Here is a 17,106-nt window from a genome sequence, read left to right on the forward strand (position 1 = left end):
ATTAATATAGTGTATAAAACAGTTATCTACTATTTTATTTACACCAGGTTAGTAGTGATTATTTGTGGTCAACTGCACAAACATGTAACCAAATCTAAAAGTAGCTCCAACTTACTATAATACTTAAACAAAACAAAACAAAACAAAACAAATGTGAACTGGATGTAAGTGACACATTCAATACCAGGAACATATTAATAAGTCACTACAAGAAAAGGGCATGAACTGAGGAGTAGGAAAATTAGGCAACGGAGGTTTACTTTTAAATAACACTCTCCATCTATGATAAACTACTAATGGTTATACGAAAAACACCAAGGAGAATACATTCAAGTTAATGGAAACAAGTCTTTATTAAGTAACTTTTAATATCAGAAAAATAAAACTCTTATAATTCTCTTTACAGCAAATATATAATATCAGTGCTTTGGCCATCTTAAGTTAAAGGCCCTTTATCATAAAATATATGGTTTTAAACTTTACTCAAATTGAATTTATAATCCCTATGACTTCCCTACATATACATAACAAAAGAGTGTAGTAAAATTAGCAAATACTAAACTATATTGATAATTTATCATTCTTAGTTTGTGGTTTTTAGAAACAGTACACGCACCTAATATATGTCGATTCCTTGGCTTATTAGTTGCAGTGTACAATGCAACAAAATACAAAATACATGCTTGGTGAACATTCGTTCATATCTACAAGACGGCAGCTAAAGATTAGGTTTCAATACTGACATTTAACTATCCTACAAGCAATTAGCATTACATCATAATATGCCATCAAGGCAATTTTTTTTATACTGAAAAAATCAAAATAAAAACCGTTATTTGTAAACTTTTATACGAAATGTAACTCTTCAAGTGGAAATAAAAAATAAAATTTGTCTATTTACTATTGAATACACATAGGATTTTCAATTTTCATTATACTGAGAAAAAAACCTCTTTTGTGTTGGGAAAATAATGCTTCAAAAAATAATTAGTAGAAAAACCCACCAATATAATGTTTTGTCCTTTCAATGCCAACACAGATTTGGGAACATTCTGAGGATGAAATTATAGACATCCACAGGTGAAATGTACAAGTATATTTTAAAGAAATTTTTCCTTATGATTGGAAACAGTTTTGAAATGAAGTAAACTGATTAGAGGTCACAGCTGCTTTCATGAATTATGCCAAGGGCATTATTATCTCCCTCCCTTCCCCTATATTTCTAAAAAATAAAAATATATTTATAATGTGCAAGACAAATATGGATTGAACATAAAATGTTTCACATTTTGTTCTATAGTCTAAAAATTAACAGCTTGATCAGACTAATGAATGGAATGTTTGCATCCTCAATTATCAGCCAATATAGGTCCATCCCAAAGCCCTTCAGGAAATGGGAAAACCCAGGTGGCCATTTCCACATTCACGAAGGGAGGTAATGGGTAAGAATTCACAATTGAGACAATTGCATTCCTGATCCTCTGATCATACCAGCCTTGAACACACTGGGCGAGATGAAGGTCAATGTAGCAGTTTCTGTCCCAAATTATAACCAGTGATTTAGCAAACTGCCATCAGCCCTATTATTACCAGTAAGTAATCACAATGAATTAAAAAAAGTTACTTGCGATCCTGCAGAATTAGGCATAAGTTGTTGTAAAATAAAAAACAAACAAACCTGTTTTGTCAAAACTGGCAGTGTAAAGAAGGCAGCACTGGAAGTGTCTGAGTCATCTGTAATGCCAAGTACCCTCCATAAACTCTTAATGTGGTTAGGCTTTGGGACCCACTGTCTGCAATCTCAGACTATACACTTTCCTCATAGATCATACAACCTATGATCTTTACTCAGCCAAATTCAACTTTAGCTTTAGCAATTCTTACACAAGCTATGTCTCTGGGTCTACAGGAGAATATTAATAATTCAAACCAAACTAACAAACAAGAGACCACTTAGGTTTAGTGTTACCATAGCAGCCTTTTATAAGTTTACTAACATCTTTAGCCTAATCCCAATAAAGCCTGATAACAGTCATAAGAATTCATTAGGAAGTTTACTGGGGGTACCATTATACCCATGCCTTTATAAGTCCATATAGAGATATAGTATTTATGTATATATATATAATTAAGAGTGAATTTGGATTGCCTGAGTAACAGCTGTCTGGCAAACTGGACATGATGGCGTTCTCTTTTCACAGATCTTGTTGGCACATTCCATGCAGAAGAGGTTGTGGCCACATGGAACTAGGGCAGCAATAACTTCATTCTCAAAGCAAATCACACAGTCGTGCTTTCTTCTTGATTCTGGAGGTGAGCTAGAGGTGGATCCACCGTTGGAAGAGGAATAACTATTGGTACCATTAGAAAATGCAGGGATATATACTGGAAGGCCAGCGTGGTTGCCTGTGCTAGGTGGGTCGCTCCTAACTCTCCGAGCAAGTGGGTGTTCTATGCTCTCAGGAAATGTAGGAGACAGACGAGGAGTAGATGGCTGACTTCCTCTACGCTGAGTCTTCATGTTACCAGAAGGATCACTCCCAAAGCCAGAGAGTGGGTTAACTGGTTCAAATGGAGTCCAGATAGTTTGAGCAGATGTTGGTAAAGAGTCAAAGGCAGGAGATTCAACTGCAAGATCTTCGGAGCCCACAGATGGTAATGTATCTCCAAACCAAAAGTTTCCTGTGCTAAAGGGGCTTGTTGGACTAAAGTCAGCCAGCCTATTGCTTCCAAAGAAAGAATCTGTGGAGCCACTTCCTAGAGAACTGGAACTATCATTTCGATAATTGGATATCATTCTTGCACGGCTAGGAGGAACTGGATTAGAGGAGAGCCACGCAGAGCCAAGAGTGCCACCTTCAAAGCTCACATCGGTACCATTGTAATGAAAGTCATTCTCTTCATTGAGCTCTATGTAGTTTCCTGTACGCATAGCAATATGCATTTCTATTTCTTCTCTTGCTCGGTCAACATTCTCGGGCATTCCAGTCACTTCAAAAACAGGCTCCTTATCTCTGCTTGGAGTTACTATGTATGTGTGGGTCTGCTGTTGAATTCTTTTAATTGTTGCTCCTTTGGGTCCAACCACTAATCCCACCACGCGATAGGGTACCCTGACTTGGACGGTGGTTTGACCAGGCAGATTAGGGCTACATGACAACCCTCCCAGGGCAGGGCCATTTTTGTTTCGAGATGCACGAATCATGGAGAAGTGCTCAGCAGCTGAAAGGATTTCTCTTTTGGCCATGGCAACATCTTCTTTCCGTCCAGTGACAACAAAAATCGGTTCTTCACCACGTACAGGTGTCTTGATGTAAGTGTTTGTCTTGGCTCTCAGTGCTTTAATTTTACAACCTGTTAGAAGGAAAATATTTTATAAAAATCAATATCTGCTTCAAAGGTATTTTTCAAGACAAAGTATAGAAGGCTTTTGTCAAATTAAATATCTGCTAATGAGCAATTTTATTTTTAGTTTTAGAATTTCTTCTTTGCCCTAAGACATCAGTAAATAATAAAACCTTCCTTGTCCCACCAATACTGTTAAATGTAGAAATATACTAGTCTAGTAGTCTTTAGCTGGGAAGAAATGCTACCTTTATTAGGAAGTTGCAACTAAGACTCTGAGCTCACAGTTTTCACCTTGTTATCAGTCACAGCAAATGATGCACAGAGTAATCTATACAGGTAAACTGTACCACCAGTGGGTTTGATTTTCAGAACACTAACAACATGCTACCTTGTTGGTAAAAAACTTGTAGGTGAGAAATTTAACATTTATTGTTTCATTTAACCTATACAGTTGGACTGGGGCGATAGCTCCGTAGAAGGAGCACTTGCCTGGCAAGCTCAAGGTCCTGAGTTCAAACCCTGGTACCACAAGGGAAAAAAAAAAAAAAATCTAACCTACACAGTAACTCTAACAACTAAGTTACTATACTCTGTACCACTATAAAAATGAAACTTAAAAAAGTTGTCTAACTTGTCAAAATTCACATAGCAAATGGGAGAGCCAAAGCTAAATTGAACTTCAAAATCTTTTTGTTAGCTCAAGACCCCAATTTTCACACAACTATCGGGCAAAAATTCTTATCTGAATTTCACTTAACTGTCTTACAACTTAATATTATTCTTTCCTTCATAAAATTCAACTGAGGACAAGGACAAACTGGATGCTCAAGATCATCTCTCTTATCCCCCGTACTAAATTCTAGGCTCATCAACAGTCAGTTGTATTTATTTCCATTCTGTTTAAGCTAGCTGTACTAGTCATGTTAGTAACTACATTACCTAAAATAGTTTATTACATGAACTAGTGAAATATGAACAAAAAACTTTCTATGAAAATTATGTTGAATGTTTTGAAAATTTTAATAATGATAAATAACTAAGGGGAAAAAGCCAATGTTGAATTACATATGGATAAGACTACCATGAAAGCTTGGGGTTTGCAATTTAAATAAAACAATACAGAATGACTTTACATTCACTGTGAAGTTCATGATCCCCTGAAAAGAAAACAAATACTAGAGACTATGTGGAACATGGGTGCTGAATGTGGTTTTATTGAAGGACTACTCTGACTCGCAAACCCAAGCTAAAGAAAAAGGCCATGGTCCTATACATAAGTTAAAACATCAAAGATGCATATACATAACATCTCAGTTCTAAGCTTTCACCAACTTTTATTTTTGAGTAATCACTGGTTACCAGTACCAACTGTGTAAGATTAGACAGCTTTGAACTATAACCTAGAATGACAAATAACCAACAAAAGCATCAAACTCTAGTATTGTATTTTTCAAAGTTCTTAACATGAAGTTTGCCAGAATAGATTTCTTCTCATGAATATATCATACTTTTCTTAGTTCTTCAAAAGAAGAAGCTAGATGCTATAGAAGACAGGAGTTACAATTTGGGCAGGTCCTTTTCCTAAATCTTTTTTTTTTTTTTGGTAGGGGGTCACAACTAACAAGATGTAAAAATTAAGATTTCATACACATCATTTCTAGCCCACATACCTTTAATAGTTCCTCCCTCCATATAAAGTCAAATAGGTTTCCTTGGCTCCAGTCTTGCCTTACTCCATTCATTTTTCTCTTTAGTGAGATGGTGCTAAGTATAGCAGAGATTACATTTACTCCTTTGCAGAAAGTTCTTTACTGGCTGCCATTTACTTACAGGGAAAGTTCAAACAATATGGCACCTTAAGGCTGAAGCTCCCTACCCCAAGCTGGTACCTGACTGCTTCTGACTAGCTTCTTCTCTCTGCACTTACCCCAGTCCTCACTCCTTATATACTCTGGTTTCTCTTCAGATCATATAAATCTTTTCCCTTAAACTCTATAGTATCCCTCACAGACCTCTTTGCTTCCCTAACTAGAATCTCTGTTTTGCTCTTTTACTCCCAGCTCTGCTTAACTCCTGCTAAGCCTTCAGATTTTGGGTTAGATGTGTCATCCTCTATTAGGCTTCATGGTAAGCCCTTCCTCTGCATTCCCAAAGCATGGTGCAGACACATCCTTATATTCCAAGGGCTGGCCACATGACATTTGCTGAATGAAAGATCACTGCTTTCTACACAAGAATGCTGGGCCTTTCTGGTATGCACTGCTTTCCATCTAACCTTTTCTTTTTTATTATTTTTTTCTTTTGACTACTAGCTTTCACAACCTTCAAATTCTGGCCCCATATTGCTAATGAATCTTACTGAAGGCAGTTGATTACTATAATTTCAATTATAGCATATTCAAAACAACTTCACTCTATTATTCAACTTTCGGATCCCAACCACCAATGAAGATTCTGTTTTTCTTCCAAAAAACTAGAATTTATAAAGAAATGGCTGCTTTTCACTGTTGGTTCCTAAGGTACAGTACATAAAAACAGGAGTCAGGTCCTCTGAAAACAGAAAAGTTATTGTGTAGATTAAACGAGACAATAAATGTTAAATGTCTCACCTGCACTTTTTTTTTTTTTTTTTGCCAACTAGGTCACACATTACCAATGTTCTGAGAACAAATGGTACTACTCTTCCTCACAGAGCCTCCCTGTGTGTCTCATTTTGCCTTCATTTTTTTTATACTTTCAATAATCTAATTGTTGGCCACAAAGCTAATTTAAGCAAAAGGGAACTTAAGACTGATCTACCAGTTAAAAATGTAAGGTGAGAGATGTAACTTTAAGGCCACATTCTTTTGAAAAGACTATAGTTAGGTAGGAAAAAAAGCCAAAAGCAAAACTGCAAGAAAATCACTTAGTGTAAGAACTGAGGTAAAGGATTTGAAGAGCAGGTGGTTTGGAGTCTTAACAAAAAATTTCTACAAGTCAAATTTACACTACTGTACAAAATAAAAACTTTTTATTATAGATTGCTACTCTAAAAGTTTACATCTACAATGAATTACACAATGACTGAGGGGGTGGTGTAACCTCTGGGGTCTGAGATGTGTTATGCGCTGGGCATGGTGATGTTTGTCTGCAATCTCAGCACTCAGAAGGGTGAGAGAGAACTGCAGCAAGTCTGAAGCCAGTCTGGACTACAGGGCAAGTCTCTCTCAAAAAAAAAGACATCATATTTGAAAGAAGTTCAGAACAATGAATCTTTTAAAGCTTCTAACCATTTATATAGGCAAAATCTCCTTGTTTGGGGCTGAGAACTGAGGTTAGAGTCTACTGGCCAGGTGTAACTGATGGAGAGAATGCCTATGAAAATCTGGAAGAAGTGTAAATGCACAACTGGTCATATTCTATACTAAAGGAGGTCTTGTTACTATTGAATTACATGAATGCTGGGCCATAACTTGACAAGACTTCTGCTAGAATCATACTCCTATCAGTCCTAGTTATCCTGCTTAGAACATTAGGAAAATTTTCTATTAAGGACAAATATTTTTCAAAATTATCTTGCACCTCTATTATCTGACTCTTAGAATTGATCCCACAGAGATACTGGCACAGGTGGAAAATGCTCTCTGCATTGTATTGTAATGGGCTGATAAAAGCTTAATTGAATTGCTTAAGACCCCTCAGCTGTTAAGTCAGACCTCAAACCTACGTTGTCATTTTATAGTCCTTTCACTAAAAGCACTACTTTCCCCTAAAAACGCATCATTTCCCATTTTTATGATATATCACAGTTACTGATGAGGTCATATACCTAATGATTTTATATGAACTAAGGTCTTTTCCTTCTTAGAAAACTAGACTATCCAAAAAGTTTTTTCTATTTTGTAAGAACTCAACTTCAACACTATCTCTTCAAAATCTGACAAATCCTAGCTAAATCCAAATAAAAGAGTTCTTTCTGTTGGGGGGGCGGGGCGGCACTCAGGATGCCTTCAGGGCAGGTCTGGTTTGGCTTGAAGATGAGGGGATCGAAACCACAGCATCCTGAGCCTGAGTGCTTTGTTTCAGCAGGCACTTAAACACCTGAGCTAATGGGCAAGACTCCCCCCCACCAAAAAAGAATTCTTTTTAATGCACAATATTTTTTGGGAGGTACTAGGGATTGAACCCAACACTTCTGTACCTCCTACATCTTTAGCTCCCCTTAATAAAATACTTATATTTTAAAAAAATATTATATTGATTGATTGACTTGGTATAGGGTCTCGCTCCACAGCTTGGACTCATGATCCTCCTTTCTCAAGCCTCCCAGTGCTGGGATTACAGGCATGTATCACACTCCCAGTTTCAGTGACTGGCATGGTGTGACTGGGGTTCTGGGGTGCCATGGCATGCAGAACCAGGGATCAAACACAGATCCTTGTGCTTGGCAGGCAGGCTCTTAGGCTGCTGAGCTATCTCCCCAGCCCCCTAAAATTTATTTTGAGACAGCATCTTGGTTAAGTTGTCCAGGCAGCTTGAAAGTGTCAATCCTTCTGCCTCAACTTCCCAGAATGCGTGCACGATTTTATGCATTATTGTAAATAACAAACAACTTAAGACTGCAATGTGTCACTAAACACCAACTATAGTAGTAATAACTTTCTAGGGCCCAATTATCTTATAGCTTTTTTTAAAGATCAAAATTCTTAATTTAAGGATCACTATGGCTATATTTCAGCCTCATTTATGTGATTTTAGTTTTATTATCTATTCACAGGGACATTTAATGACTTCAACTAAGCAACATCTAACTATCCTTCAAACAAAGGTCCCAACATTTACCAACTTCTTAAATAAAGGGTTGAGAATAAAGTCAAGAGGAAAAATGAACACACCACTCACTATAGATAGTAATGCCAAAAATTTCTCAGTCAGTTCACTTAAGTAAACAGCAACTATTTAAGTACTGTCAACTGATAAAATACAGAATAGATACTGATCTACCATTTTCTCATATGTTGTTGGTTGTTAATGGTGTCTGAATCATCTACCCTCTTGATGATCTGTCGCCTTGTTTTACCACTTATTGGAACACAAACACCACAGTCTCCAACTACATTAACTAGAGACCTTGGGCAAGTTGTTTATACTCCCAAAGACTTGTTGTCTGATAGATGTGATCTGCATAGTTCCTGACACACTTAAATGCTATTTTTAAAAAAGTGATCTGATTTTCTATAGGAAGTTAAAAATATTTCAAGAATCTACCTCCTATAAAACTAGACTGTTATAAAACATGTTAATATATAAATTCTACAAAGCTGGGAGATGTGCTATAAATCCAGCTCACAATTTGAAAACTGGTGTATTTCTACATGATTCTGGGGACTCCTTTTGAACAAAATTCAGAATATAAGAGCTTTTGGAGACCATATAGTTGAACTCTGTTTTACACATGAAGAAAACTAAAGCTTACAATTCCCTCAAATTAGGGTTATCCTTAAAAACAACCATTTTCCACCAGACATGGTGGTGCACACCTGTAATCCCAGCACTCAGGAGGCTTAGGGAGAAGGGTCACCATAAGTCCAAGACCAGCCTGGACTACATAGTGAGACCCTGTCTTGGGTGGGGGTGGGGGTGGGAGAATCACCAAAAGACAAAAATAATATAAAACAATTCAATAAAAAAATACAGGTTAAACCTTTTCCACTTAATTGTATTAGACAAGAGGAATGAATATATTTAAAAAGAAAATTTACATCTGGCCTTTTACTAAACCTAAGACAATCAGAAAGAGGTGTAAATTAGAAATGAAAGACAAAGTTTCCTAATTAGGCCAGATAGGAGGATCTTTGAGAGTTTAAGACCAGGGTTATAAAGTGAGCTCAAGGCCAGCCTGAGCTGCATAGCAAGACCCTGTCTCAAAAAAAAAAAAAAAAAAATCCTACTTAGGAAGCTAAAATTATGTCCAAGTTTTTTAGAGGATATTAATAGAAATCTTAGAATTGCCAGGCTGAAGATATAGCTCAGTGGTAGAAGGCTTGTTGTATAAGGTTGTTTGATTTCCAGCATCAAAGGGGGAAAATCTCTTAAAATTTTTTCCTGTTAGGGTATCATAGATTTTATATAGTGGGAATCTGCATGTCAAAAAGTACATTTCCAAAGCTGAAGGCACAATATAAATTTTTAAAAATTTAAATTGTTTCATTTATACAATAGGAAAAACTTACTAAAAAGTACAATTCTATGTTCTAATTAGATTTCGTTTAGATCATAAAAGAAATTTATTGGATTGGATAAGCTGGACAGAGGCACATGCCTATAATCCCAGCTGCTTGCGAAGTTGAAGCAGCTACTCGTTGAGCCCAAGAACGCAAGGCATCTATTCAACACAGTGATATGCTATTTCACAAAACACCGAAACAAAATAACCATCTCACTTATATCTCTATATAGCAAAACAAAACACACCCCACAACCTTATCTTACCTCATATAATTCGTCATCTCTACACTTTCAGTTTTATAATAAATTTACACTAACTAATGACATCTTTTCAAACTTGATCCTCACAAGCTGGAAGAGGAATGGTGCAAGGAACCATAAGGGAAGAACTAGAAAAAATAAGTGCAACAAGTTTTCTCCACAACAGGAAACTGAAGCACAGTTAAGAGATCTGTCCAAGTCATAGGTAACAAGTGGTAAAACTCAAAGCAATATTAGAAGGTAAGGCACAGGAAATGCTTACAACCAAATTAATTATGCTTAGTTAAGTGCATCTGCAGTTTTCCTTAATTTATTTTCAGTATCAGTTATTCATTGTTTTATTTTCTGTGACACAACTTTGTCGTCAATAAGGCTTCTCTATGTGCAATGAATAGCAGTCCTACCTTACTGAACAAAGTCAACAAACTATACATACTTTAATTGTCCATAAATCCCAAACACTGGTATTAAGGAGATTCCGTATTTATGTAGTGTAACGTGAAATTCTCAAAATCAGTCATATAATTAAGCTTTGAAGTATTCAAACATCATTAAACTATGCACATTCAACTGCACACAGCTGATTCATACACACACACACACACACACACACACACACTTTTTTTCTTTGAGATAAAAGTCGTACTCTGTAGTTCAGGGTAGTCTTAAACTTGCAGTGGTTCTTAACCCTCCTGTCTCAACCACCTACTGCTGGAACTGGCATTATAATTTAGTTTAGTAATTTGGGCTTAGTAATTTAACATCAGAAAAATTTAAAATCTTAAATATCAGATTTAATCCTTACAAATCTTTATACAGCAACTAATGGTAGCACACAAAAGAATTTAAACATAAATCCAGAAATTAAGATATTTCAGCTGTCTGGGAAGCACTAATGGTGCAATTCAATTTTAAAAAAAAATTGAATCACCAGTAAAACAATGGGGGTATTCAATGTAGATTAGCCATGGTCTGTCTGGCACTTCCTAAAGAATTTTTTTTAACTGCAAATATACTTATTTATTATCTTATGAACATTATTTTCTTTTCATTGAGTTTAAGGGTTTTTTTTTTTTTTTGGTTCCTCGAATGCCTTCAGGGCACTTTTGGCCAGCGGGAGAGTTGGGAGAGTTGTGAGGTTCGAACTCTAGCAACCTGAGGCTGACAGCTTTGTGGAAGCAGCCACTTAAAGGACAGAGCTAGGGCCAGGCCCCCTTCATTGAGTTTAAACTACAGACTTCAAATGGTAGAAACTACACTGCTTAAAATTTGATAATGATATCCTTGCGTAAGGTATAAAATAGTATTGTGGAAGTCTTCTAACATTCTGTCTTTCTCTGTTTTTCTCCTTGTGCACACATGACTGCAAAGTACTTTTCTAGTGGTGCAGTCAGATTACTTACTTTGATTAATGTATGGCCAGATGTGATGAGTACTGTATTACTTCTGGGTCTAACATTTAAAGACAAGTGTGTGCATGCAACAGTCTCATCCTCTGGCACAACAGGAGACCTATAATACTTGAAATGGTGGCTGCTCTGTAGGCATGTATCACTGATTAAAGTGAGTAGAGCCCATGAACAAGAAATAAATCTTGGTTGTTTTTACACTGAGATATTGGGGTCCTTTATTACCACAGCAAAAGTGCTAGACATCTAATTACTAATGGGTTCTGGCTCTACTACATTGGAAAAATGTGGGAAGCTATCTATGAAAGCTGAAAAAAGGTGAACAGTATAAAGTAGAACAGCTTCAAAGTAGTTTCAGATTTAACAAAAGTAACATGTTTACCACTCACAGTCTGTAGGGGTATTATAGGCATGATTATGCACATCTGCAAAAGAAGTCTGAAGCCTAGGGAACTTAAGTAACATGTTTAAGAGCACAGAGTACATCACCAGTAGTCAGACATCACTATTATCTACTTCTGACTGCCAGTTCTTTCCAGTATGCCAAAACTGAATAGAGACTGTTATTATAGCTACTTTTGTAGTTTATAATATATCCCAGCCACTGGAAGGTGGGAATCTGAGGTGGCAGAATTATTTGGAGCCCAGAACTGAGCAAAAGTAAGAGATCCCACTTCAAAGCCCATAAAACCCCCCAAAACAAAACAAAACCCAAAACACTGCCCATTCCACACACACACACACAAAAAAACCCAAGGAAAACAAAGCAACATGCACTCTAAAACATTCCTTATTTGGCAATCAGTTAAAGGCAAAAGTATTAAATCACCAAATCAATAATTAATCATCTTAGAATTAATGCTAATTTTCCTGGGTACAAATTCCTAACAGAGTAAGAACTATGTGATTTCCTGGATCATTTTTAGGTTGTTGGTAACCAGGAGGTAGAAAGTAAAGTACAACCTTAAATTACCACTTTATTTCTCATTTCCTCCCTAGTGAATCAGAAAGGTTCATTAGCTGAGTAAGGTAAGGAAAAAAAAAAGGCAGTAGATTCCCCCACCCATTTGTAAAACAATTACAAAAACGCTTCACACTGGTCCCAGAGATAATACAAACTATTATAAACTAAATTTAAAAATCTAAAGCCTACCAAGTCCCACTAGCAGTTTTTTTAAAGCTAATATATACACAAATTAATTTTCTGAATCATGATTGACTTTTTAGACAAATTGGAACTATATTACAGTAACTTTTCTATATAGTAAAGACATCAAAATTCTATTAAATAAACTAATTTAGATAGTGACAATCTAAATTATACATTACAAATACAGCAGCACAACTCAGATGATTTGGGAAAAAGTTAACCCAAAATATTAACTATCCAGAACAGAATGCTGAATAGAGACTGTTATTATAGCTACTTTTATAGTTTATAATATATCCCAGCCACTGGAAGGTGGGAATCTGAAGTGGCAGTTATTTGGAACCAAACAATGTAGAACAGAATTTTGTTTTTGATTTGAAACTGGTCCAAATCTAAGCTCCAAGTTATCTTCCAGAGCCTTGGTTTCTACATCTGTAAAATGGCTATAGCTGGTTATCAGGGTTAATGGCCTTGGTAAAGCCATAGTACTTAACAAAGATAAGGACACTTCTTCCACCTCAACAAAGAAAAACATATTATAAGTTAACATTATTCTAAAATTATTTATTCTTTCAAAACGTATTTCTTCCTAAATAAGAAATTTATGTACAGCTACATCAAACTTTTTCTCCTAATCAGATATACATCTGCTTTATTTCAGTTGTGTTTAAGGAACTGATGGGTGGTTTCACACTAGCAACTGAGAGAAACTGTCACACTGAAGAAACTTAAAACAATGTGAAGTACTAACTGTTTCAAAGTGAACAATACACACTGCTACTGGAAATCAGTGCAGATAACATAGCTCAATAAGTAAGAAAAATTTTCCTAGATGGTCTAACTCAGTGATAGCCAAAGTAGAGCATAGGAATGCCGGAGGGAAAAAAACTCAAGTTTTATTTTCATTTTTACCTCATTCTTTAATATATATGTTTTAAATGTATATTAGTATATGTAGTCATACCTAAGTATCCAGATTATGTGAGCAGCTTAAAATTTTTTGACAGGATACAATTAAAAAACAGCTAGTGATGACTTTTCTAGACTATGCGATTAGAGAACACACACCATCAATTAATCACTGATGAAAATAGTTAAAAGCTGTAACTTATTTTTAATAGTAATAATAAACTATGGATTGCAAAGTCCCTAAACAACTGAATGCATAATATTCATTAATTATTGTGATATTAAGAATGGGTCTAGAGTTCATTTTAATTCACTTTTTAGTTTTACAGATATCAAAGATACCTAAAATGGAACAGAATTTAATGACTTAAACCAAAGCTGTTAACCATTTGTCTTGCACTACACGTACAACATATTTTATTAGGTCTGAAATTTCATTGGAAGATTTATTTTTGAGTATTCTGTGGCTTCTTTTATCAATAATCATCTTTAGTGCCTGAGTTTTAAAACATTGTTCATTTCGTAACAGATGCAAAGCTTAAAATAAAGGGTCAATTAAAAATTTGCAAAGATCATATACTACTGGAGAATAAAATATGAGGTTCAATGTGGCAACAACTTCCATTATTAGCAGTGGTTGGTTGTTTTATTTTGAAAGACACTAGATCTGGAGGTCCTCTGCATTACTTGCTATCCTATGTGACTCAGAATTTCACTTGTCTTATTCTTGCTTCAGAGCTGAAGTCATAAATGTCTCCATCTGTGACATAATTATTTCTAAAACCAATTAAAAGATGTCAAACAGAAAATTATGACTTCAGGTAATGAATAAAATTGCAGGGATAGATAATTCTTAATGATGAAAATTTAGCTCCTCCAATGCAAATAACAAAATGAAATGATTTGCCCCGTTTAACTCACTTAGGACAGGTACTCTCCCATGGCCAAAATTATTGCATTATGAAAGTATGTGAATATTAGAAGTCACTTAGTTCTCCATAAGACTGAACAACACTTTATGGATTTTATCACCATGCTGCTAGGGTTGGAGGAGGGTGGCAAAAGAATCAATGATCCACTAGTTCCAAACAAGGAAAGAGAAAGCCATTCTGCCCTTAAGATAGAGGAATATGAAATTACTTTTAACAGCACTGTCAATTCTGAAAATATTAAGGGCACAAGGAATAGCCAGCAATTTGTCTCCATGTTCTCAGACACAGACTGACCAACAAGCACAACCCTAAAAAGAAAACTAAGATTTTATCTCATTTACTACCTTGCAACAGATAGTACAAACACAACTTGAAATTTAGTTTACTTTTAGATTTTAAAATGGTAACAGTACACAAAATTAAGGAACCATTACACAATGCTTTAGTGGGAATGATATAATTAAGGACAAAAGTTTGTATTAAACTAAATTGACAAAATATATTATCTTGTCCTATAGTGAAACTAAGAACAGAAATGTTCTTTTTCTTTGTTATTCCAGAACTGTCATCATGAGCACACAGAAGCAATCTGTGCCCAGGAAGTGCCATCCCAGAATGGCAATCACGTTTGTATTTTGGACTCAACAATTGCCTTCCCAGCCCCTTTCCACCACTGTCCTTAGCCAGATTCTAAGTATGAACAAAATTCACCATGACTTGCCCCTTACACCTAGAGGATACTCCTCCACACCTATCTTCTTCAAAAGGTTGCTGTTTTTCTTCATTTTCAGTCTCCACTGTTAAATCTCTATCCATTCTCTAAGGTTCTCCAGGGTTGTTAATCTTTTGTGTGTCACGTTCTATCATACTATTGTTAGTACCGTTAATTTCACATTAGTTTAGTGCTCTTCTGCCGATCATCTGGTTTCTAAAAAATGGCAGAAAGCTTTTCTGAATCAATCTCATTCTCAAATCACTATAAACTCAGTGCCTGGCAAAATACAAGTCTGACACATAAGATGTTCTTAAAGGAACGATCAACTCATTTTAGATCTGTAAACTAGAATGTTGTAACTTGCATCTTATGTAGGAGAAAAAGTTCTCTCTTGGATGCTTACCATAAATATCATTCCAAACAGCCAAATAAAACAATATAAAGTTGATTAATCAGGCAGTATGAATTGCTACAGCCCCCATCTAGATAGCAAGGATTTTTCTATTAAAATCCTAGAGATACGAAATAAGCCACCTGACACGTGAAATTACCACTTTGACAAGCCTCTTATTTATGTGTACTTCAAACAACTTGGGAAAAGATGAGATCATGTAGGCAGCAGCGCCATCATTCCTCTTTATTTGACCCCAACAATGCTCTCAACCTAACAGTAAAGAAACATGCATCAACCAGGCTAAACCATAGTGAACAACAGAGGCAGGGAGTAACATTTACCGTCTTTTCTAAAGGGACGAGCTACATTAAAAAAAAAAAAAAAAAAGAACCACCTTCTCTAAAAATGTAGGATAGAGAGTACTCTGGGCATCCCCTTCCCCCACTTTCACTAATCTACTCCTGGAATCTAAGACATAGGTCCTTTGTCTGAACGATGTGGGAGGAGTCTGCAGTACGGGTGTGCTGGCAAGTGAAGAGAATTTACCGAAAACTGCTTAAAAGCATAAAGTTCTTTACCTTACTGTCCGATTTTTCTTTATCTTACACACTAAAGTATGCTAAGAGATTAGAGATAAACAGGTGCCTTTTCAAGAAAAAGTATCCACAAAGAGGAACACAGTAAGAGTTAGGCTACTCTTTAAAAGCTAAGTTTCTCCATAGCCGAGGGTGGTAGTGGTACCAACACCCGAACATCCCTTTTTCTCTCGAATAAGCAAGCTCTACGTCTCCATTTCTGTCCATTTCTCGTCTGAATAAACTGTTCTAAGGCAAGCCCGGCGCTTTTATAAGACACTCGGCTGTGCAGATTGGCAGCTTCTTTCTGTACACACCGAACCCGCAACTCCTCTGACCCGACCTTTTACCACCTCGCTGAGGTTTCTGGTGCCATGCCAGCCTGGGGTTGCAAGAACGCAGCCTGAGTAAAGTGAACACCGCCGGGTTGGTGGCCCGAGAAACTTAACACTTTTTATTACACAGAACGAGCAGAACACCGTGAGCTTTCGCAAGGTGACTCACCTCTTCTTCTCGTCCACTCTCGGCTCCTCCCAGACCCCTTTCAGTGGACCTGGGGACTCGCCGGGTCCGCTCGCAGAGCCTCTCGCTCATTTCTCGTCTTCCCACCCACGCCCAGGGCCGTCGTGCCCGGCTGACTTCCCCGCTCCCCGCACTCACCCTGGCGGCCGACAATCTCGGCGACGTGCTCGGAGCTAGGCACAGGGACGCACTCGGTGGTGTTGACGCTCTTCCTCCGCAGCAGGGCCGCTTGCTCCCCGTTCAGGGCCGCTGCCGCCGCCCCGCCGCCGCCGGGGCCGTAGGCGTGGGACAGCATCGCCGCCATCATGCCCTGGGCATCGTCCCCGCCGTAGAGCACGCCCGCCGCCGCCGCCGCCGCGGCCTCCCGGGCATCGAAACTGGCGGCCGGCAGCAGCACCGACCCCAGGGGCCCGCCCGTGATCGGTTGGGTCTGGGAGGTGGCAGCCGCCGGCGGCGACAGCAGCAGCAGCGACGGCCGGTCCTCCTCCTCGGCCTCCTCCAGCTCCTCCTCCTCCAGCAGGTCTCCGTCCAGCTCCGCATCCTCCCCCTCCTCGTCGTCCTCCTCCAGCTCCAGCTCGGCTGTCTCGGGGACTGCGGGCCGCTCCTCCGGGGACAGCCCCGCCGCCCGCCGGGCCTGGCCCTGCGCCGCCACCACCACCGCGGTCCGGAGCGCCGGGGCGGCGG

At 37.7% G+C, this 17,106-nt stretch overlaps 1 protein-coding gene across 1 annotated transcript; it reads right to left on the reverse strand.

Annotated features, from left to right (window-relative positions):
* Positions 1-328: 328 nt before the first annotated feature.
* Mex3c (mex-3 RNA binding family member C) lies at positions 329-17,104 on the reverse strand (the record flags this gene model as incomplete). The annotated part of the gene is made up of 2 exons (XM_004623727.3): positions 329-3,354; positions 16,561-17,104. Coding segments are annotated over 2 exons (1,770 nt in total), but the record flags the coding sequence as incomplete, so codon positions are not given.
* Between the last annotated feature and the right edge of the window lie 2 nt (positions 17,105-17,106).

The sequence above is a fragment of the Octodon degus genome, unplaced genomic scaffold (assembly GCF_000260255.1).
Source record: "Octodon degus isolate 3935 unplaced genomic scaffold, OctDeg1.0 scaffold00003, whole genome shotgun sequence".
Taxonomy (NCBI): Eukaryota; Metazoa; Chordata; class Mammalia; order Rodentia; family Octodontidae; genus Octodon; species Octodon degus.